At 39.3% G+C, this 23,706-nt stretch overlaps 2 protein-coding genes across 16 annotated transcripts; both read right to left on the reverse strand.

The window, feature by feature from the left end:
- Positions 1-97: 97 nt before the first annotated feature.
- On the reverse strand, positions 98-17,420 carry LOC128256363 (chloride channel protein 2). Of its 15 annotated transcripts, XM_052986674.1 has the most exons (17): positions 16,904-17,412; positions 14,034-14,834; positions 5,636-5,743; positions 5,191-5,356; positions 4,970-5,098; positions 4,250-4,383; positions 3,986-4,142; positions 3,710-3,920; positions 3,552-3,653; positions 2,995-3,229; positions 1,839-2,936; positions 1,704-1,748; positions 1,579-1,614; positions 1,117-1,386; positions 977-1,006; positions 665-898; positions 98-607 (listed from the first exon to the last, which is right to left on the reverse strand). In XM_052986674.1, exons 2-17 carry the CDS (start codon positions 14,205-14,207, stop codon positions 302-304), a joined length of 3,435 nt encoding a protein of 1,144 aa, XP_052842634.1. In that variant the 5' UTR covers positions 14,208-14,834; positions 16,904-17,412; the 3' UTR covers positions 98-301. The 15 variants fall into 15 exon arrangements, 14 of the variants coding, with proteins under 14 accessions (XP_052842634.1, XP_052842655.1, XP_052842690.1 ...); XM_052986695.1 differs by lacking the exon at positions 16,904-17,412 and having other exon boundaries at positions 5,191-5,375; positions 14,034-14,175; XM_052986730.1 differs by lacking the exons at positions 14,034-14,834; positions 16,904-17,412 and adding an exon at positions 11,326-11,403 and having other exon boundaries at positions 5,191-5,375.
- A 1,688-nt stretch (positions 17,421-19,108) lies between these two features.
- On the reverse strand, positions 19,109-23,706 carry LOC128252644 (heterogeneous nuclear ribonucleoprotein H3). The gene is given in 8 exon segments (XM_052980543.1): positions 19,109-19,571; positions 19,573-19,710; positions 19,803-20,539; positions 20,854-20,999; positions 21,459-21,603; positions 22,248-22,379; positions 22,893-23,280; positions 23,554-23,706. Coding segments are annotated over 7 exon segments (1,815 nt in total). The 5' UTR covers positions 23,263-23,280; positions 23,554-23,706; the 3' UTR covers positions 19,109-19,424.

Below are 23,706 nucleotides of genomic sequence, written 5' to 3' on the forward strand. Positions count from 1 at the left end.
AAATTTCTATCCTTTTGTATAGCTCGAAAAGTATTTTATATTTGAAACTATTCTGTATTACCCATTCAACTACTGATTCAATTAAATAAACAGAGACTTCGTTGGTGACTTGATTTTCTTTTCAACTTATATATATAAATCACGATATCTTTGACATTATGAACTAACGAGACATAAATACATAATAACATTGATGACTAACTCGTGTAAGACGTAACTTATGATAGGTGTTTAGCTGATCTTTACAAACATATTACGTATACGTATCGTATGTACTATTCTGATAGCCGATCATCTTGTATCAAGCATGATTGCCGTTTTCTGTGGTATTTGTGTCCGCCGATGCATTTTGTTTAGATTCCTGTGGCGGCATGGTGAGCGATACTGTGCCCTTATCCGTGTGCTTTATGTGCTCCATTTCGATGTCCGAGCAGTTCTCGGAATTGGACAGAGCCGAGTCCATTGAGGTCACGGTCATGTCCACGGCCTTATCGCTAGTGTTCGTCGACAGCAGGGGCTTCTCAACCGCCGGCTTGTCCTCCGCATCTTCATCCCGTGTGGGTGGCACAAAGCTATTGCTGTTGATGTCCTCGATGGCCTTGCGCAACTGTAGAAGATTATAAGTTATTAGGTATTGTCTTTAATTTTTTCTAACAAATCTTACTTCTTTGAGTCCCACAACGCCCACAAGCCTTCCGATCTTGGTGACGTAGGCGTGGTTGATGCCCACCATCGAGAACAGCGAGTGAACCTTGAGTATGGAGGTGCGTTCCACCAGCTGGAACGGCGAGGGGTCTATGTGCACATTGGCCTTTTGCAGATCGATGGGTTTCATCATCTCCTCGAGCTCCCATTGCTTTTGATCCTCCGGTGACATGTCAATGACACGCTCCCTGGGCTGAAATTACATTAAAAATAATATAATTATTATAAAACAAGAGTAGGGCATAAACAAAAAGATTTATCCTAGACGTACCAACTGCACCGATTTCGTCTTCTGAATGCTCTTATTTAGGTGAATTAAGATAGTTATAAAACAGATGAAAAACATATGGTTTTTGTTAGATAAGTGCTTAATGACATAATGGTTAGTTAAGTTGTTAAATGTTTACCTACCTCAACATCCGTTCCTAAACCTTTTGCTTCATCGACATCATCTATAGAATAGCCCATTTCAGTTGGTTCTTTTAATTCAAATTTAATTCGTGTGGGCGAACCCTTAACCCGAACTTCGTTGGCAAACCTTATTTTCGTGCACTTTTTTGTCGTTTGAGGAGACCTATCAACATCTGCAACTTTATTTGTTTTGAATTTAATGCTCGGTGATTGGCTTGAATTTTCCCCACTATTTGATATTGCTATTTCCGCGCTATCCTTTTCAGCAGGCTTTATATAAAAGTTAAATGTTTAAACTAAAAAATTAAACTTTGATAAAATGTAAATCTTAGCTAAACTGGAATTTTTGTTCTAAGTTCTAGATTTCATTTGATCAGCTTAATAATTAAATAATCATTAAAACAATCTCTAGATTCTACTTTAGTTGATCTCCATCTACATGATATTATTTTTAAACCTTACCAATTTTGATTCTTCCGTTGAAATAGGGTTTACTTGCTTGCAGATATTAAAATTGGTTAAGCATGTGTAAACATTTTTCAAGTTTATGGATAGAATGAAATGAAAGTTGTTAGTCTGCTACTTACCAGCATAATTTGATCGGTAACAAAATCCCAATTACTTTGTGCAGACTTGAAAATAGATATTCCACCTCCCGGTTTACTTGGCCATACCAATAGTACCAACCCAATCTTAATAGTAATCAAGAAGTATATACTAACCAGCTGAACCTTTTTGGAAACGCCCGGAGTGCTGGGAGTGCGCGGCACCTCCACCTCAGTGTGACTGGCGGCCGGGGAGAGGGAGCCCGTTTCCGGATCCGGCTGGACGTCCTGGAGCGTGGTGGACTTCTTGAATATGGCCTCGAAGGCCGAGCGGATGCGGAACTCGGAGTTGCCGGTGATCGTGGTGTACGGCGTGATGCTGGGACTGTGGGCCATGGGCTGGGCGTAGGTCTTCAAATTGAAGGAGTTGGTCTTCTTCAGGATGGACTTCCTTGGCGCCAGCGAACTGTGCAAAGTCTCTGCCCGTTTCTTGGGCGGCAGCATCTCGTCGTTGGCGATTTGCCGCAGACTGAGAATATCGGGGGCCGGAAGGACCTCGAACCGCGACGGACGGCGCATCTTCAGCTCCACCTCCTGTTTTTTCTTCTCCTCCTCGAGCGCCCGCTCCTGGGCCTCCTTCTGCCACTTCTGGGCCACCTCCATGCGCTTCTCGCGGCCAATGTGCTTCTCGATCATCTTGATCAGCTCGTAGCGCTGCACGGAGCCAAGCAGGATCATGTTATCCGGACTATCCACCAGCGGCAGGGATCGCAGCGTCTTGTTCAGCTTGAGGACTTCTTTGAGCTTCTGGTAGGAGATGCCGTGCCATATGTACTTCACGTCCCGCACCATAAAGTCCTCCACGAATATGCTGTACATACCGGAACTGGAGGGCAACAGATCGGGAAGGTAGGGCAGCTTCTTAATCAATATAATACTGTCGTATATCGATGGCTGGAGCAGCGCCGCCACGGCATTGGCCACCAGTACGGCAATCATCACGGGCACCACGTGCGTGATCTGGCCGGTCATCTCGAAAATGATCACGGCCACGGACACCGTGTGCGTCACGGATCCGGAGAAGGCGGCCGCTCCGACGACAGCATAGCCACCGGGCATGATCGGCGACAATCGACCGCCGTAGCGGACGCCGTGGGGAAAGGTCACCGCCATGAACTCGCCCACCAGCCGACCAAAGCCGGCCCCGATCTTGAAGACCGGAATAAACATGCCCGACGGCACTGGTATCGTGGAGGCTATGATGGAGAACACAAACTGCAAACGGCAGTCGTCTTTGGTCAGTATTCAAATACTTCATCCAAACACTACTTACCGTAAAGAGGGTGTAGATGACCAGGTTGCCAAACACGCTGGTGTAGCTGGTTATCCAATGGGTCACCACGGCCGCCTGCTCCACGGTCAGATCATCCCGCGACCAGGTGAAGTTGCTGAAGAGCTGCGTCACCTGCTCGTGGGTGCTCAGCTCGCCGGCCAGGAACTGGCCAGTGCCCAGGGGAAACGATATGCTGGAGACCAGCAGGGCCAGGAATCCCGGATACAAAAAGCGACTAAAAGGAGAAAAATATGAAAATGCCATGTTTTAATTCAATTTAGTATGAGCTATAATAAAACTACAAAATAAACTTACAAAATATATACAAATTATAGTATAAAATAACTCCTTTAAACTATACATTTTTTAGTCATAAAAAAATAACACTTAATGAGATAACATTTTTTTTCTTTTCATAAAAAAAAGGGTTTATAGTTTGTTTTTTCGATCTACATTAATCATAATCAATAAGTACGGTCTCTTCTATTTTCACTTGCTGGTGTTACTTTTTTTTAAGAAAATGACTAAATAAGACATTTCCAATTTTAAGAACTTACTTCTTCTGAAGGAACTTGTTCATCCGCTTGTTGGAGCGCATAAACAGGACATATCGCCGATGGACCCACACGTACGAGGCGCCACCCAAGCCACAGACAAGTCTAAAATAAAATCAATTGATGTAGCAGGCAAGAGGTTGAACAGACCAGTGACTTACCCGATCAAGGCGAAGACAAAGAGCTCCTGGGGATCGAAGGGAAACTCGGTGGTGAAGTTCGTGAGGAAGAGGGCTCGAACGGTGTCGGCGTTTTGGAACCACACGGCCAGCAGGCGGAAGACAGTGGCGCCACAAACGGCCGCAAAGAAGCCGCGCCAGTAGTTACGCACCGCGAAATAGGTGGTGGTGACCTCAATGCTGAAGAGCACGCCTTTTGGAAGGGGGGGTCAGAAGGTCAAAGGTCAGAGATCAGGATCGCAGTTCGGGCATACTCACCGCCAACGGGCGCGGCAAAACAGGCGCCCACACCCACGGCACAGGCTGCCGCCAACATTTCGGAGTTACGCGACTCATTCTCATATATGCCTTGGAATGATGTGACAAGTTTACTTAATAATTGTGCTACAATACTTGCTATATGTACGAAAGGACCCTGGTGAAAATACAGATGCGCATAGATGTTATTGATTTTCCAAATTGCACTTAATTTCGCCTCAGCGGCATGTTCGCATGCAGTGTGAGATCAATTCTTATACTTACTTCCTTTCCTAATGGCATACCGCTGCCCAGAGTTGCCGTTAAACCAATTACCTTGGCCACTAGTGTCTTAAATGTGAGATACTCTTTCAATTGAACGCCGCGCAGTATGGTCTTCATTTCGGGTATACCAGAACCTAGACACAGTTTGGTTATGTAGATTTGCATTGATCATACTCGCAGTGGTTTATATACAGTGTATTGTATTTCTAGTTAGTGGTAAGTTTCTCTGAGGTGTGCAGATAGTGGTTCGAGTATTTAACATGTAGACACAATGGGTACACAGATTGGAGGTGCCAAGTGTGCTTGGAGTGGGCAGCTGCCAGAGTGCAGTGGTACTATGAGTATTTTTCAATCTAAATTAAGTAGTTAAAAGAAAGTTCAACTAACAGGCCCTAAGAGAGTTCTTTTAAGAGTTTTTTTTTTTTGGGAAAATGTAGAGTCTAATCAAGATTAGTTTGTTTCTTTTGCCCTAGTCAACCATAGAAGTAAAGTAAGTAAGCACAAAATTCATACAATTTCTACAATTTTGGAAAACCGACGTCAGCTCAAATGGAAGAGTGGCAAGTACTCAAGCAGGCTAAATTCAAAATATTTTTACCAAAAAAACATACCAATTTAACTACACAAGTTAGACTAAGGAAAAGACAGTTATTGGGAGGAAGTGAAATGATGTGAAAAATAGATGTATGTATGTAGATGTATGACAAGGCGAACGCTTACCTATACTTTGCGGTGCGATGAGATGGACAAAGCCGGCTGAGAATAATATCAAACAGACCGGCAGTGAGACCCATGCTATGTACTGAACAAAAGGCTGTGACGTCAGATCGCGATACAGCCAAATTCGCGCTAGAGGAGAGGAATAGGAAAAAAATATATATAAATAAAAACAATGGGTACTAAATACGAGCTGAAAAATCGATTAATTTGGGTGGCCTTACCGTTTGTACATATGGAAATGCCCTTGTCCATGATGAACGAGAGCATCGCCATAATGATGCCCAGCAGCGCCAGGAAGACCCAATCCTCGCCCAGTCGGGCCACCGTGTGCTTCCAGACCCATGATGACACCTTCTTCGCCCGGTTCGAGTGCTTGCCCAGCAGTTCCTGAAAATATTTCCCAGCACTGCTGCTTTATAAACCGATACGTTCAGGAAGATTTTACTTAATAAAATAATAATACGATCACATGGAGATACAATTCAAATTTACTTAGCCCATTTGGGCATTGATTTTGTTTGAAATTTCTGCGCATACCTTAAATATTCAGTTTTCTCGTGTTTAGTTTGCATAGTTAGTTTAAATAAATCGCAAAAGCCATTATTAACAATGTATTCTATGGGAATGAGAACGAAGACTATGGTTTAACGTCCTATTAAATTTTACCTTATTCCTTTGTTTATCTTCCTGCTTTCGTCGCTTTTCGAGTATTTTGAGCTTTCTGGCTTCATCCTTGGCAAATTCTCCTAGATCTTTGGTATAACGACCATACATCTGCGAAGAGAAATTGAAAATTAGTCAAATCCTGAGCTTTAATAACATAATCATAAAGGTCATATTGTGTATGTATAATTTCTAATTATATTTATGGTAAATGCATATTTTCAAAGACAAAACAAAGAAGCTTTTTGTGCTACCTGTGTTGAAAACAAACAATTACATTTGCCTTGAGCATTCTAGACAAATGGCTAGAGAAAAAGAACTGATGACAGAGTAGGAAGTGCACAGACAGTTGCACTAAGAGAAATTGTATACTACATTTATATTACCCATCTGGATACTTTACGGTTAATAGAAGTAAAGTGTTATAAATAAGTTAATTATAGAAACCTTTCTGCATTTCATGTATGATATTATAGTTAGCTTTGAGCACGTTCTTGTTTTAAGTTAAAAACCTTTTTCAAATTTCACTTATATATCTGAATGAATTAACAGTAATATATTTTTTAAAATAAAATGTACATATATCTACCGGTAAATGAGTGATACCATTTGACTAGGTGATTTGAGAAGTCTAACAGCTGAAACTATTTGTGTACCAAATTGTTTATACGTCACTTTATGGGTCACGAAATTATTTGAGAAAGTGAAAATGTAGATTGTTCTCGGCATAAGTGAAATTTTGATGCAGTATCGTAATTATTTTTGAACTGAAGGGCAAGCCTCAGGGTTTTTGATTTTCTTTCTGTGTATGCTTTTGAGGGTCAATGCAAGAGGTTGGTCGTTGCAGCGGAGCAAAATAAAATAAATAAATACTGTATATTATTGCGGGCTATAAAAGCACCCTCAAGATGATTTTTTAACAATGATTTTTTAGACAACAGGGTAATACATTTTAGGAAACTAAAATTTATTTTTCTTTCGTTTTCATGTTCTTAACTTTTAAGCCTGATATTTAAGACTTAAAGCCCTTACAAAGAAAAAATAATTTAAACTTATAGGATTAATAAAATTATTACATTTAATGAGAAAAGTTTCACGTGCTAAATTTTTTAAATATTAATGCATTTAAATTAAAATCCTTACGAAGAGAATAAATAAGAAAGGGAAAGGCTTTAAACTGTTTTATTGGCGTAAACTGGTTAGTTATCAAGAGCCAATATTGGGGTGATTTTTTCTTTAGGTGTGCTTCGAGGGGATATATCGCTGCACCCATGACCATGGATGCCTTGGACAGGTGGCCCGCGGGCCACTCACATAGTAGAAGGCCTCGATTTCGATCTCGATCTGGTTCTTGTCTTCGCCGGGCGGATCGATGCTCTGTTTGCGGTGCTGCTCCTTCTGCTTGGCGATGACCTCATCCCAGCGCTGGCGGACGGACGTTGAGGCGGTGGATTTTTGGGAGCGCTCCTCTTTACGCTGGTAGTCCTCGCGATTGATCAACAGCTCCGGCTCGAAGGCGTATTCGCGAATGTACTCATCCTGGTGCGAGTGGCTGTTGTTAAACATGAAGCAAGCGATGCACACGAACGAGTTCCCGTACTCAAAATCACGATCAAAGTATCACTCGCAATCACTATCAATTTATCAGATTCAGAATTCACAGTCACAGTCACAGTCACATTCACAATCACAGTCAGACGGATCTGGTTGGCGGCCTTTGACATGCCCGCGGCTGTTGGCCGAATATTTGTGTCGCATCTTGTTCGCCAATTATTTTTAGTTTTTCGGTTATCTCGGATGCAGTACAAGTCTTCGGATCTCACTGCCACTGCCACTGCCACTGCCAGACGTAATTAGAGGTGGACGCCACTGCCCTTGAGCCCCGTCTCGGAAACACGGCGATTGTAAAATGCATTGCCATTTATTTTTAACATTTTACTCTGGGTCGTGGTCTGTTTACAGCTCGGCCGCTCATATAAATTTGATTTATCGCTTCGATCGCGATTGAAAACCGGAAAATGCGGCCACACAAAATAACCTCAACACTTTCCTATATATTTTCCAATAATTTGCACTTTTTAATGATTTCCATTATCTATTGATTTTTGGTTTTTCCTGGTTTTTTGACTGCCAACGAGCGTTCTTGTATTGGCGTAAACTTTTTTGAAACTAAACTGACTTGTCGAGCTTTCGGCGCTCGGTGTGGAAAATTATTGAAATTTTCTTTTGGCTAGACGCTGCGGCAGGGTAGCACGCTGTGTCGATTTTAAAAAACGGCCAGCCAGAATATGAAAAAATGGGTGAGGGATGTGTAAACAAAATATGAATCTTAAAATTGTTTTCAATTTTGCCCGTTCGGCAGCCAAAAGCAAATGCTTTGGTATTTCGAAATGGTTCATAAATTTAATTGCACGATAATGGATTATCAATTTAAGACGTGTTCTTGAAATAACTACATGTGTGTGATTTAAGTGCTTGGGAGTTTTTCAATACAAGGATATGCGGATGGTTCTCACCTACGAGTTCCCGGTACGGTCACACTTTTCCGGCACCCTACTACCCTTAGCAATGGAATATTTGTTGCTTTCTTTAAATATATTTAAAACACTTTTCGTTATAATCGGATTAAAAATAGCTAAAGTCTTTGCTTGCTTTGTCATTCGTACACTGTTTTTGCATTGCTTTTACAAAGGCCCAGATGCGAATAGATGTGGGAAAATCGCCAGAGACAACTGGCAGGAAAAGCGGCGAGCAAAAAAAGCTTGGAAAACCATTCAGAAATCACAAAAAGTTTTTTGTTTTGATCGATGGTTTCACGGCAGATGTACCACCAAACGTGTGTGACGAAAAATGTACAAATAAAACAGTACACTTTTAAGGTACACTTTTAAATTTAAAAAATAAACAATACCCAAATATCAGTTTAATTTTCATTGCCATGCCCACAGTGCGAATGATTGATTTTGTAAACAAGTTAAGTGAAATTTAAATCTTTTCAACGGATTTCTTTTTGATTTAATATTGCATCTTAACAGATTGATAATAAACATATGTTATTGGAATATATTACGACTGCTTCTACGTGAGAATTTATAAATGTTGACGCTCCTTGCGTCATCAAAAGGGGTAATAATAATAAGAATGTCGGATAATCAGAATTATTGGTAGTATAATCACGACAACTCGCAGACGTTTATATGAAATACACCTACGGCTAGAAAATAAGTTTGAGTAAGGCAATTTTTGTATAATGCTTGTGTTTTCCAACTTATAAAAAAGTTGTTTTGAGCGTATATAAAAAGAAAAACGTAAAAAAAGAGTTTTTTTATTTATTAGCTGGAAAACTCAATATATTAATATTAAACGGAAGTAATTGAAAAGCAAATTATTAGACAATTTCGCAATTTCTATTTAAAAGTAGAAAAGGTCTAATAAATTTGGTAGTTTTAGCAAAGTACTACTATTTTGACGGTTGCTGTAAAAGCGCTATAGAAAACGTATGCAAGTGCCTGGAACAGATATACAGATAAGAACTTGCCGTCTTGCGTTGCCAACCAGAACATTGGATTTACCCCAAAATTAGCCGTATTCTATTCCAGATTTAGATATGCTGGTATGCTTACAAGGGTATCGATGTATCCGATGGGGTCATCCTCGTCCGAGGAGTCCGAGTCGCGTGCATTTTCGGCTGGAGGCGGACACGGATAGAAGGCGTGGGACTTGATCTTCGGCTGCCGCTGCACGTGACGCAGCTCCTCGCCGATGGACATGTTACTGGTGCGCCGCTTTCGCAACTGGCAAATGAACTTCTCGAAGTCCGCCCACTCCGAGTCCACCAGCTCGACGTTCTCCTCGCCAAACTCTTCATCGTGAATGATTCGCTCGACTTTCTGATTACTTCGATCGCGATTGCGATCGCGTTGCCTATCGCCGAAATAAACCATACTGCTGGTGTCAGTTCGAATGGGTTTTTAATGGGTTTATAGCAGTTCAACGCGATCGATGGCACACTATCAAAGATGGTACCGATACGGTTTCGTCACATCCATGGCACAGATATCGTTAATTTCCCGTATTTGATTTCCGTTTGCTAAATATGCGAAATACTTCTGGCTGCGTGTGAGCCGAACCAAGTCTTAATTCCAACTGAACAAAGTCATGAGGATAGACCGCTCTGGACCCGCTTAAATTCAAGATTCCATTAAATTTAGTACACAGACACCGAAGCACTCGTCTGGTCTTCCAGCAGTCTCAAGTTTGCGGACGCCTGTCGCCACATATATAGTTCCCATGTACTATATGACCAGTGACTCTCGAGCGGTCAAAGTTTGCGTGTAAACATCAATAGAATTTCATAAATTTAATAATCTGTGGTCTGGTCAGCGGCAAAAAAGTGAAATTGCCAAGCGCTTGGATGACACGAAGTACACGATGCACAGTGGTATTTAGTATAGTTTTCCATTCCTAATTTAATTTATCTTTGGTACTATTCGCCAACAGACCGAACGAATCAGGTATAAGTCTGATCCTCCTTAAAATTCTTAATTAATTTTAATAAACTTTTAGCTATGAAATGGCGAATATCGTCCTTAGACAATCAAACAATTTTAATGTTTAAGTTAAACGTATTTCTCTTTTGACTGAGCTCTTTAGTCAACTGTTCGTTTTATTTCGATTTTTGCATTGCTCGACCCACTGTGTCGGATCACTTAAGCCGCATAAATTGCGATTACTTGCTTTAATAGTCTCAATGTGTAGACCAGGCATTGGGTCACATATCTTCGCGCATCTGTTGGATTTATCACATTTACTTAAGTGTACCGGTTCTTTTAGTTCGTCTGCACTATTTTAGATTCATTATTGTCTTAGTCAATCTAAAAGTTCTACCCCTAATTTGCGATAATCACAACCCCACATTAATATTGATTGTTAGTCAGCCCATGATCTTGAATTTTCATTAATTAGCAGGGAATTGATAAAGGAATACAAATTTAAGAGAAGAACCATTTAAAGAGAGTGAAAGCTTTATCGCGTTCTGTTATTTATCAGCGCACTGCTTTACCAATTAAGCAGTGTAAGACAAACATCGGGCATTATGTTTCTGTTAAGTTTAAAAACTGTCAACGCATTATTAACCTTAATGCTTGCAAAGGGTTGAATTCAAACTCAAAAAATGTTAAAGTAAAAGGGAATACTTTATTCTGAAAATAATATACATAAAATTATAAAGACTTAACATAGCTGCTTGGTTATGATGTTTAATTGCAATGTTGTAATAATTTTGAATTCTTTGAAAATTTTTGCCCTTTATAAGGCAAGACCACCCTTATCGATAAAACATTTAATGTTTTTCTCTTTTTGATTTATTGATTTAATAGAGGGAAAAGAATATGGATTAACATCAAATGAGTATTTGTCATATATTTATATATAAACAATACGAAATAATAGAATTAAATAATAGAAATCATCAGACAAATATTTTTAGAAATGCTGAATTTTAAGTTTTGTACGAAGAATTCTATGAAATGAAACTCACATGATGCCCCCAAATCAAAGGGAAATATTTCCTGGAAATATGTCAGATTTCAAACAATTAACTTTAGTGTAATAATTCTTTATAGATTTTAGTTACAGAAAGCAAAAGAAACGTGAAATGTGCTGCCATATGGATGACAAGATAATTTACTTACTTTTTTGTGAGACGACATTTTCGAACTCGTATGATAGAAATTAGCAAGCTGGCGATAAAACAAAGTGATCTTGGCTAAAACTGTGTGGCGACTGGGGAGCCAGCATCTCAGACGGTGCTAGAAACACCTCCCGAGCCGCAAAAACCGCGATAAGGGTCCAAATAGCAACAACACCTGCATCACGGTACAAAAATTAAAAGGATGGGGCACAGAAGCCACCGAACTTAATTAAAAATTGAATGAAATCTTTGGGCAAATATATCGTTTAGCATGTACGTATATACGTATGAGGGCCATTCGCTCATATCCACGGGGAAAAGATAAACATTAAGCGCGTGAGCGCAAATACCAGGCTATAAAGTAATATAATTTTAGCTAAATCACTTTATGACCCAAGCAAGAAAACATATTTCTATGGCCTATTAAAAATATAATTAAAAGCCTACAGCAACATTCAAATGTTTAAATTAAACAAACAAGTTTAATAGTGAGGTATTATTTTGGCAATCTCGAAACGTTTAATTAAAGTAAAGTCATTTTTGATAACTAAATGATTTTGATGGATGGATCAATATAGCGTCGATAAGAAACAGTCAAATCCAGGTGGATAATACTTCCTTTTCGACTATCAAGTGATCAATCGATTGGCAGGCTATAACCAATAAAAGCTATACAATCTAATTGTCAGGTCGAGTGGTTATGTTTATTTAAATTACCGTTGTCAAATGATAAATTCAGGGTTTCACAAATGTTGTTTGTATATGAATACATTGTTATAAGCGCTCTCCACATTCATTGTTGCAATTATCTCAAGGTGCTAATTATGGGTATAATTTTAGATGAAATGGGTTTGCGTCAGATTGATCTGGACTAAAAAAGATCATTTTACTATCGAACATAAAGCTTGATTTTGCATAATTGCATAGAATGACTACGCGTTATCCTCAAGCTCAATATAATCTCATTCGTATGTTGAGCAACATGTGTCACAGCACATGACAATAATTTAAGAAAATAAACCAAACAAAGTAAAAACAAGCAAATAGTCACATGCTAATCACATGAGCGGAAAAGTAAAACAAGAAACATGTGTGTAAAGGCGCAGCGAATTCAATTATACCCTCACGAAAAGTATTTATATAGCATGTTCTATTCCGCAATATTCTTTAAATGAAGATTATAAACAGTAGCCTACACTACTGTTATTACTAAAATAAGTTACACCTAAAAAATCGTTGGTAAGAGTATTGTGTGATCACAATAAGAATTTAAGTTAATCAATTTGGATGCTAGTGAAGCACTTATACATTTATGATCGAGTAATCCCCCCTCGTTAATGACACCAACTGTGACAAGGTTGGAATTGCCAAATCTAAGCGCCATGCCGACGTGTTTATGTAAATACAAATGCAGTAGACAGCAATTTATTATCAACTCGGGATTTCCAGTCAACCAATTACGATAAAAAAATTAATAACAAACAAGTTGGGTAGCTGTAGGTGTTCTAGTGCAAACACAATTGTGGGCTTTAAATAGATAAATGTATTTTCCTATTAGCACGGGTATTAACTGCTCTGTTAATAATCGAATATTTGTTTTTTTTTAATAAAAAATTCGTTTGGGTGTTACCCCACTTAATAGATTAGCATTCGGCGCTACTTTCGTAAATTGCTGCGATAATATACCGAAGTTTATGCTCATGAATCCGATTGACATTGTAAAACAATCAATCAATTCTCGATCAATAAAGTTGTCGTGATAAGTGGTACATTTTCACGCTACCCCCAAATAAAGTATATGGACTGAATTTATAGCTTGCAAACACAAGAGGTATGAATCACAATAAATTTGAATAAAAGGTGAAACGTACATATTCATTTTTACATTTAATAAAGAAACTATAAAGTAATTAAATATATTAATTTCTTTAACGAACGATGGGCTGGCACACTTGAACCTTTGTACATATTCCATATTTTTAATTTTTTTTTCTTTTGCGTTGATTTCTTAAATACCACAAAAATTCATTTAGCAATGAAAATGCCTTTGATCATACGGATCAAACCTAATCGTCTAACCGCAAACAAAAATGCCAATGAAAAGTGAATTTAAAACCTCAAGACAATATAGAATGACGTGTGCATATTTTAAGATTGAATGAATATGATAGCCATATTAATGTTTTTACATTTAATTAGCAAGTTATATAATCCGAAATAATGACAGCTGAACTTCTGAGTTATGACTTCTAATATCCGTTGTGTATTAATTTGTATTGCCATATTCAATTAAAAGTAAGTGTCTGGTGCTCTTCGAATCTTTATAGGATTACCTGTCTTTTCAGTTAAATAACTATGATTGATTTTCAATAAATTATGTATATATCAGTTCTTTAAATTAATGAATTAATATTTAACACAGTATAATCAAAGTGAATGCTAATAAATTTATTAAAATTTCTGATAAAATGTTGCTGTGTATATTAATTAAAGCAGATTTTCCTAAAAGGTAACCTTTTTAGGTCATAATTTTATTCCGCTATGTTTTATTAAAAATGTTTCATTAGCAATGAACAATTTTGAACTAAATTTACTTTAAATATGAATCAATTTATATTTAGTTTTATATATATATTTGTATTAAGGATATTAAAGAGGGACTATGTCTAGGACCTTTTGTTAATGGACTTCATTCCATGGCTTACTTACCAGCGTGTGGTGGTAGCCCAGACCGCCTTCCTCCTCGTCTCCGTCCGGCACAGGACTCCTGTCATGATGATGGTGTCCCAGGGAGGAGGCGTTGGAGTGTGTGCGGAGGGGCATCAGTCGGGCTGCCGGCGACGGAGCGATGAGCAGCTGTCCTCCGTTTCTGTTTGCCTTCATTCTAAGGCGGGGTTGGGATGCGGGGCGACTCGGAAGTGAAATTTCTTGGCGATGGCAGACAATGCAAGCGGAGGAGGGATTGCATTCGTGACTTTATGAAAGCAAATTCCTGGGGCTCATTTGTGCATTAAATTCAATTATCTGCACCACGTCGAAAGTCACAAGACCGACTTCCTTTCAATGGCCCGTGGAGTGGAGTTGATCCGCCGATGTGGCTGCGGCCAAAGATTATTTATGAATATGCTGCTGCTTTTTTAGCAGCTGCCGGCGGACTGCGACTTTGCCTTGGACGTCGACGTTCCCGGGAAAACAGCTACTGCTATTGCTACTGCTACTTCTGCTGCTGATACTGATACTGATACTGAATCCGATTCCACCTTATCTGTGAGATCACTTTTTACTTTTTACTTTTGTCTACTCGGTTGACCGAATCCGGCTGGCGATAAGGCAGCTCTTAAGAGCCCTATATGTGTTCCGAGCGTACATTTCAAGTGGCACACTTAAGTGTGTGAAGGCTTAATTAACACCGGCAAATGCGTCGACCCCGTCGAAAGGCAAATCGGGAAAATGTATTACACTTTAATTATCTCCTTATCAAAGTGAGTGTTGCCAAGTTGTGGCGTCGATCTGCAACGAATCGGTAATAAATATAACATATAATATAGACAAACAAAAATAATGGGTTGAGAGTGATATCAGCTAATGAATTTGGCATGGGAGCATGGGAGCATGTGTGCCCAGCCAGCTATGCAAGCATCTCAACTGATAAGTGCCGCAAAAACGGGCAAATAATAACAGGTGTATAACAATGTAGTGAGCAGGTGAATAACAACAGCGGTTAATTCAAAGCGGCACGATATTGTAGTGAATGAACATAGCCTTTTACGTTTAAATTTATAATTCCAGTTTAACCAATATTAACCAATATTAAATATTTATAAAACCAGAAATGAAATTTTTAAATATAATAAATCCGGTGTTATGTTTACAATATATTATCGCATCGATAAGAAAATAAATTATATTTCCAAGTAAGCCCGTTGTAACATTTAATCTCATCGATAGTGTTTTCAAATATATGAGAAACCTAAATGCTGGTAACCATCAATATCAATTGTGTAGAATTTCAATGTTTGTTTTGATTTGCCAAGGCATCCGAACGATAGACCTCATTATAAAGCCTTATCATTGTGGCAACCTGACACCAAATACTAGAGCAATGTGCAGGAACCATTCTACCGCAAAGTGGATTACGGCGGAATAATTTATGATGGCATTTTTTTTTTATAAATGCAAGGCTCCTATGACCAACATTTAAGATTTAAAGATTTATTACATTATTTTAATCTTTCGTCAGTATTATGGCGCCTATTTGGCAAATTTATGGGCTTGCGAATTCGTATTGCTTGAACGATCGTCTTATTGGGTTCCGAATGGGGCCCTTCAAAACAACAATAATAAGCAAAAACTGACTTATCAGGCTATGGCACAGATTTTTGCTTTTTTACTTATTGAGCGAAATACATTTCAATAACTTTCCATACACGTTTTATTATTTCCCTTCGTTTTCATTTTGTTTTTATATTGATCTGCTAAAAACCAGATGATGTTCATGACAAATTTAAATAAGTCTCAAATTATTTAATAGCTTTGTGATTTTCAGATTGGACTTATTGACTGTAAACCAATTAGGGCTATTAATTTTCTTTGAAAGCTTTTTAATAAAGTAAGTGCTTTGAATTCTTTTAAAACACTTTCAAGAGGAAGTGATCCGCGCACATTTTTTATTGATCTTTTAAACACACATCAATAGTTTAAAAAATGCTCCACATTGCTGAGATACTTTAATAATGGCAAATCTGAGTCAGGCCATTACGGCACGGATTTCGCAAGCCACTTGAAAAATTTATAAACATGAGTGCACATATTTGTTCTAGCAGATAAGAAGAAACCTTATACTCCTAATGGGAAAGACAAATCTTGTTAAAAGCGGAATAGGGCAACCCAGATTGCCTGCTCAAGTTTTGGAAGAGTACTTTTTAATGGGATTTTAAGCCGGACCCTTAAACTTAAGCCGTAAGAATCATTATTTATAAGTACACACTTTAGATACATAATTGCAGTGCTCACTGGTTGCTGTGGGCCAAAAATAATATCACGGAAAATATTCTTCCAAGTCCGTGAAAAAAAAAAAATCTCAAAGCTTGCCAAAAATATACGAAATTTATTTTCGCAAACACAACAAAGGCCGAGTAATACGCTAAACAACAGCATTTGTTGCAAAGCATTTGCACTATATAATTATACTTTTTTTGGGGGATCTTATATCATCGAATTATTCCGCATTTAGGGAGTTTACACATCATTGCTGTTGCCTTTGTAATTTTGCGGCAACATTTGCATACAGATATATCTTTACTGTTGTAACTCGGGCTTATGTACTCGTTATAAAATCAATTAAAAACGGCGCAAAGATGCAAAACAAAAACGTCACGACTGCGAATCCGAATCCGAATGAGAATAATGAGAACACCGATACCGCCCGTCACCTTTTCGCGATCCACCTGCTCACACCTGTGGCGCGTGTTTTGGCTGTTTTAGTTATAGTTATTGTTATTGTTATTGTGGTTATTGTTACGACGGCGATCGCCTGCTTCCACATACCAAGTGGAAGACTTGGGATTGATTGCACTCACTTTGGAACTGTCCGATTCTGATGGCCAATGTTTGTTGGCGTCGTCTCATTCGCATGGAACCCAGCAGTCTACTCGGAACTCAGAACCGAATCGCGTATCACAGCGCGGCAATTAGCATTTGGCGATATTAGCTGGTCTCTGGTCGCCAGAATCGGAATCGGCATAATATTGTATTGGAGAATTATTGGAGAGCAGCTACCGATGTCAACGCGACCGCTTCGCGCTCTGGCATTGACTGGCGTTGTCGTCGCCGTCGCCGTCGTCGTTGTCGTCGTCGTCGTCGTCGCCACCACTGCTCATTTCTCGCTGAATTGGTGGAGGTGGTGTTGGAGCCACTGCTATTGCTTATCACCCGCAGTCGCGGTCTCGGCCAAGATTAATGACGTCCACATGGTTACAGTATTTCCATATTCTCTCGCTGGCATCGATCAGCTGACTGGAAATGGCCATTTCCATACACTACCTGGATTATCCCCAAGCGATTGGCTTAATTTGGTGGAAAATTTGCATTCCGTTAGGCACGCTACAAAAAAAATTGTTACGTTTTCGCTTCGAAACGCTTATCTCAAACCAGCTCTTTATGGGCCGAAATAAAAATCTATGTTAGTAATTCTCTAGATTTGACTTTCAGAGTGTATTTATGAATGGGATTTGTTGCGTGTTATAAAAAGTCTTCAAGATGGGGCACTCCCAGAACTAAGCCCACCACCACCCAAATAAAAAATGATTACGCTTTGACAAATATCTCTTGAAAATATAATGAAACTGGAAACCAATTTACAATCTAGGCCACCTCAACATCTTTCAAAATTTATGTAAAAATTTTTTTTTTCAAGAAAATGAAATTCGTTTAACTTGTTCTTATGAGTTTTTCCCTGTAATCCGAAAATTCTACTTCTACTAAGCCGGCAATATCTACGCTTGTTGCGTAAAATTAAAATCTGCCTCGAACGTAGTGGATCCATTAGCACCTGGTATATTATTCATACAAAAGGGTGGAAAAAATGACGGGAATGTACGAAAAAGCACAGTATACAGAAATCAAGCATCATTTAATGAATATAAGCGATGAAATACAATGGAATAGGTAAATATTATTATTCCGATTGCTAAATTAAAATTTAGGTTAATAAGGTGGGCAAAAACAATTATTATTTACAAAGCAAAAAAGGCAGCAATTTTCGCGATCAAAAATTATAGCGAAATTGTTTTATTTGCCTGACGAATTGGCATTTTTTTTTCTACCGACACGCGCATCAAGGCCTCTCAAATAGATACAAGTGATTAGCATGATATCATTTCTGTATCTTAAATGAAAAAAAGCCATAATTAAGTAAATATTTATCGCAAAAAGAAAAGCTGTGTCACAGCGCCTGTCAAAGAGCTAAAGTAACTTTAAAGCCGCCGACTGCCAAAAACCCCTTTCAGTACAAAATATTAAACATGATTCCATTTTACGAGAACTCATAACCCGCCGCAAGCCAAATAGTTTAAAACTACGTAATACCTTATCTATTTTCAGCATTCAGTTTATTGGTACAATTATGGGAAATGATCATTGGATCAAAATAGACACGCAAATTTATTGACAGGTCGCTTATCTATCGCTACAGAGATACTGAAATGCCAACTGTGTCTTAAAGAAAGTGAAATGTTAGATTTAGGCTTGTATCTATAGTCTTTGTCTACTTATAGGTAAGATATTTTAAAAAGGAAGAACCGGAGACGAAAAAATATCTTAAAAGCTTCAAAAACTATGAGATTTTAGTTTTAAGACTAACTACTTGTTTGAAAGTGCCGACTATTCAAATTAACTTCAACCGTATATTGACTGTTTTTACCACGTGTCTTTCCTGCGGCTTCAAACATAATTTACTAATTATTTGTTAAGAATATTACATCAATTTTATTCTCGCATTCTCTATTGATCCGGAAAAGACTTGAGACATATTGTTACAACACAGCATGTGTTATTGCTATAAAAGCAAATATTTTGTTTATGCAATTTATGACTTACTTTTCTATTTAAATTGTCAATTGCTGTGGGCTGAAATGGAAATAACAAATGGCAGCTGTGCACTTATAGCAAAATCCACGTTATTCCTCTTCTGTTTTCGCAGTATAAAATTAATAAATTTTATTTCCGGGAGTTATAAAACCTATTTCCAAGTGTAAATATAACAAACACAGAACACAAAAGCGGTATTTCGTTTCATGTAAAAACAAAAGTTTATTTTAGAAAAACCTAAAGTTATAATTGAAACTTAAATATTAGGATTGAAATTTCTAGAGAATAAAGTACTTAAATAAGAGTGTGCTCTTTATTCTTGATGTTACATTGGCTTAAAATCAGAAAAGTGGTTTCTAAGTCCGACCAATTGTCTCTGTCTGAAATCAGTTTGATAGTTAAGTGGTTGTAAAGATACCGTAGCGGTTTACAGTTTCGGCTCCATCATAATTTTATGAAATACTTGCGTCTACCGTCTACATTAATTTCAATGTAATCGAACTATGGAAGTTTTTAGATGCGCCGCGAAAAGTTGCCGCCACCGTTGCCACCCCCGCCGCCATTGTTGCCCATGCCGCCACCGCCACCATTACCACCCCCGTTGGGTCCACTGGCTCCACCCCGGGTCTTTCCGTCGTAGAACAACTCAATGTAGCGCGAAGCCCATCTGCTCTCGGTGTCGCTTCATGGCCACCTGTGAATCCTCGTAGGTGTCGAAGTAGGCATCAGCAGTTCCACTGTGGAGTCCCTTTTTGTTGTAGTTGATGCGCACATTAGCGGGCCGAATGGGTTCGAAAAACTGAAAATATATTTATTTTTTAGTATTCAATTTAAAACAATATTTTTCAGCAGGTTGTTAATTGTTTAATTTTTCCAAAACCTTAAACTCACCTTAAAGACGTCATTTTCAAAGGAAGTGTACGGAAGTCCTCGCATATGGATTGTATAATGCTCGGCATCATTGCCCCGACCTCCGCCAATGGGGCCGAAGTTGCCACCACCTCCAACGGAGTTGCCTCCGCCAAAGTTTGAGCCATTGTTGAAGCCGCCGCCACCGCCGCCATTGTTGCCTCCTCCAAAGTTCGAGCCGCCGTTTCCATTATTGTTGTTACCTCCAAAGTTTCCGAACCCAGAGTTTCCAAAGTTGCCGCTGTTGTTGTTGTTGCGACCGCCGCCGATCGGACCGAAATTGCCGCCGCCAGTTGACGAGCCGAAGTTGCCGCCGTTATTGAAGCCCCCTCCGCTATTGTTGCCAAAATTGGAGCCACCATTGTTACCAAAATTATTGCCGCCTCCTGGAGAATCAAAGTTGTTTCCACTGTTGAAGCCTCCGCCGCCGTTGTTGTTGCCGCCAAAGTTTCCGCCACCGTTGTTGCCGAAGTTTCCAAAGTTTCCACCGTTACCACCGCCTCCGTTGTTGCCAAAGTTTCCAGAGTTTCCTCCACCACCGGCATTATTGTTTCCGCCACCAAAGTTGCCGAAATTGCTGGGTCCAGAGTTATTCCCGAAATTTCCACTATTTCCACCTTGGTTGTTTCCGAAATTGCCTGAGTTCATTAAGCTTGGCAGGTTGTTGAAGCCCAACATGTTGTTAGCACCAACACCGAAGTTGCCATTGTTGCCCCAATCTTTAAGTGGAAAAAGAATAATAAAAAGTAGAAATGATCAATAAAGCGGAAATAATAGAAGTTTGGAGGAAATATTATGTATTGCTCAATCGAAAATAAGACTGCTTTTAAATATTTAGTGATATTATTATGATATGAGTACAAATTCTAATAAAACATTGATTCTTATAAGCAAAACAAAAAAACTATTTAATAAATATAATATACGTATCTTGAGATTTGGTAGATTAACAATATAGAGATCTCAAAGTGTAGGTACCGAGATATATTTAACATCATTAATTTAGTTATTTATGACTTATAACTAGTCTTACCGTTGCGACCTCCGTTAAAATCGTTGCCACCACGATTGGCTCCTCGATCACGAATATCATAAGGTCCTGGGCGTCCTCCGACTCCGCCACCGGCACCTGTGGCCCTCTTCATTTCAGCAATTGAGCTACGGAATATCTCAATATACCTAGATGAATTAAAGCAGAAAAGATGTATTTTAAAAGTTGCAATTTAAATATGCTAGGGTCGGTGGTGTTTTCTTTTGATGTTTAACTATTTCATATACAATATAAAAAATAAAATCCAAATGAGACATATACAAAAATATCGGTTATAAAGACTAATGAAAACAACTCTGTTCAAGGTTATACAATTTTAGAGTAAGCACATGCTGGCGCTTATACAAGTATTAAGAGCCCCACCAGACCCGTAGCTATGGGAAATTATTGCTATATTGCTAATGTGATTGTCGGTGACTGAAATAGAAATTATTTATGATCAAAATAGTTTTGTATTTAGTGAATAATCTATGGAAATTGGTGTTGTATTTCTTCTTGTCTGTTTCAACAAGTTCAAAATTGATTACCACTTTATATTATAATTTCAGCTGTTTGGTTGTAGAAGATATGATGAATTAGAAACCCACCTGTGCCCAATTTTTTCCCGATTTCGGCCCAAGGCTTGCTCAGTGTCGTCCTGGCTTTCGAACTGAACAAAAGCTTCCCCAGTTGCACGACCCCTTCTGTCCATAACAAAAAGTATGCCCTCCCGATCCGTTTTGATTTCCAACCCTGCCCATGACGATAACCAACAAAGATTTATACAAATATATAGATTTCATATATATACATTATGCAAGGTTAAGCTTAGAAAGAGAAACAGCAATACAGAGGTTGATAAATGGTATAGTTTAGTTCCTGCAGGGCAGAACTTTAGCAGGCTCACGGAACCAGCAGTTTGTTAAATAAAAAGTGTGTTGCAGTCGAAACACGATCCGCAAACAAGATGATAATGTTGCAATCGAGATTCCCCGACCACAATGTATTACAAAACTCAGCACCTGTAACTCGTTGACGTGGGAGGCTCAGTTTGAAAAGGGTGAATAATGATCGCTGATTTAACCAAGTAAACTGGGTTATGTGACCAATGAATTAATGATTTATCGGACAAGCGGACGTGACCGCGTCAACTCTCAGCCGTTGACTTTGGAAGGAGCTGCGTGGACCGCCGAACCCATTACACAAATGCAAGGGCCTGCAATTCGTTGCCCGAAAATATGTACTGTTTAGCATGTGTAATTGAATGAAAGGTGTAGATGAAAGGGGACCGTAGGCCATATCTCAACGAAGTGCAAAAGGAAATACATGCGGTCAACCACTGTCTTTGCTCCTTGCGCCTACTAGTATGAAATGGTTATCAGAGCTTGGACACTCACCGGAGAAGAACTCCTCGATTTGCTGCTCGGTGACGGCATACGGCAGACCCCGAAGCTTCACAACGAAGGCAGTGCCGTGACCGCTGATCTTCCGCATGGCTTCCTTGGCCTCCTTGGGAGTAGCTGTGAAGACTGAAGACAGAAAATAAATATGAGAAAAATTGTGTTGGCAAACACTTTTTTATTTTGCCTGTTTGTCAAGTTATCTATAGAAACTCGTAAATGTTTAATGCAGAAACAATTTTAAAAAAATGCAATAGAAAACGGCAACATGATTATAATGACAAATGGTCAAAATCACATTGATAGTTCCCGCCAATACTTATATTTGTATATAACACCCGATAAGATATAAAGATAAAGGAAGCACCAACGTTTAAGTTATAAAGTTAATGAAAATCAAGCTTTTAACAGAGACAGACCAAGAAAATGGTTAAGGCAAACTATAAAGTGCAGATAAGTCTTCTTCACTTCATTGTAGAACTATTGACAAAAGATACAGCCTGTGGCGAGAGTAATACAAAAAGTTAACATTTAAGTAAAGGCAGATTGTGGCTAATATAGGCCTATACTTGTAAGCCGTATTGCCATGGCTTATTTCATGTACAGTCAACCCCCGTGTGTGCGTGTGTGTGGCAAACAAACCCTCAATGTAGCGGTGGCCCATGCTGGCCTTGTTCAGCTTGCGCGCCTCCTCGACGTCCTCCTGGGTTGCCACCTCCACGTACGCCTCGCCAGTGTTCTTGCCGTCCACGCGACTGGTGACCAGATGGATGCCCGCCGAGCCGTTGGTCACGTTCACGTTCTCCAAGAAGTCGAGGATCTCCTTGTGCGTGGCGGACCAGGGAAGACCGCGCAGCCGGACGAACTTGGGGCTCTCGCCGACATTCTCGATCTTCACGCCGCCGTCCCCGTCGTACTGGTCGTCGTCGTCCTGCTGCTGGCTGCTGTCGTCGTTGAAGTTCTCGCCATTGCCCTGCTGGCCGTAGTTGAACTGCACGTCGGGGTTTGCCATTTTTCGCTCGCTCTTTGTCTGCGAATAGGGATAAGCCGGTTGTATCAGATATCGGATGTGGGTGGGGAATAGTTTGTTCGATCAGTTGACAAGTTCTGAGTAATGTAAACTGTGAAAATGCGATTTTTCAACCGGTGATTCTCGAGTGCGACGCTTGCTTCCTATTTTTTTTGCACCGCGTACGCCATCTTGATTTCTAGTCACCCCTAATCGCGCATGTCAATTCGCACGTCTCGTACGCAATATATACGGTCGGAAAAGCTGCACTTGATGGCGGTTCGATGGGGTTACCTTTTCCTGCACTGCTGCAACTTGTTATATCTTCTGTGCTTTATCCGGATCGGCTATAACACACGATTTTTCAGAGAGTTTGGTTTTGGAGAGCACGCGTCGAGATGAAAGAGATGGTTAATCAGCGGTGGTACACTTTTTATCGATTGTTTG

The sequence above is a fragment of the Drosophila gunungcola genome, chromosome 3R, assembly GCF_025200985.1.
Source record: "Drosophila gunungcola strain Sukarami chromosome 3R, Dgunungcola_SK_2, whole genome shotgun sequence".
Classification (NCBI taxonomy): Eukaryota; Metazoa; Arthropoda; class Insecta; order Diptera; family Drosophilidae; genus Drosophila; species Drosophila gunungcola.

Bases quoted from the DNA above. Each gene is read 5' to 3' on its own strand.
- LOC128256363 (XM_052986665.1), bottom strand. From the start codon at position 9,576: ATGGTTTATTTCGGCGATAGGCAACGCGATCGCAATCGCGATCGAAGT. The intron at 2,937-2,994 runs GTAAGTAGTGTT...TGCCGTTTGCAG, and splicing joins TCATCTACACCCTCTTTACG to TTTGTGTTCTCCATCATAGC. The intron at 1,615-1,703 runs GTAAGTAGCAGA...AATATCTGCAAG, and splicing joins TTACCGATCAAATTATGCTG to CAAGTAAACCCTATTTCAAC.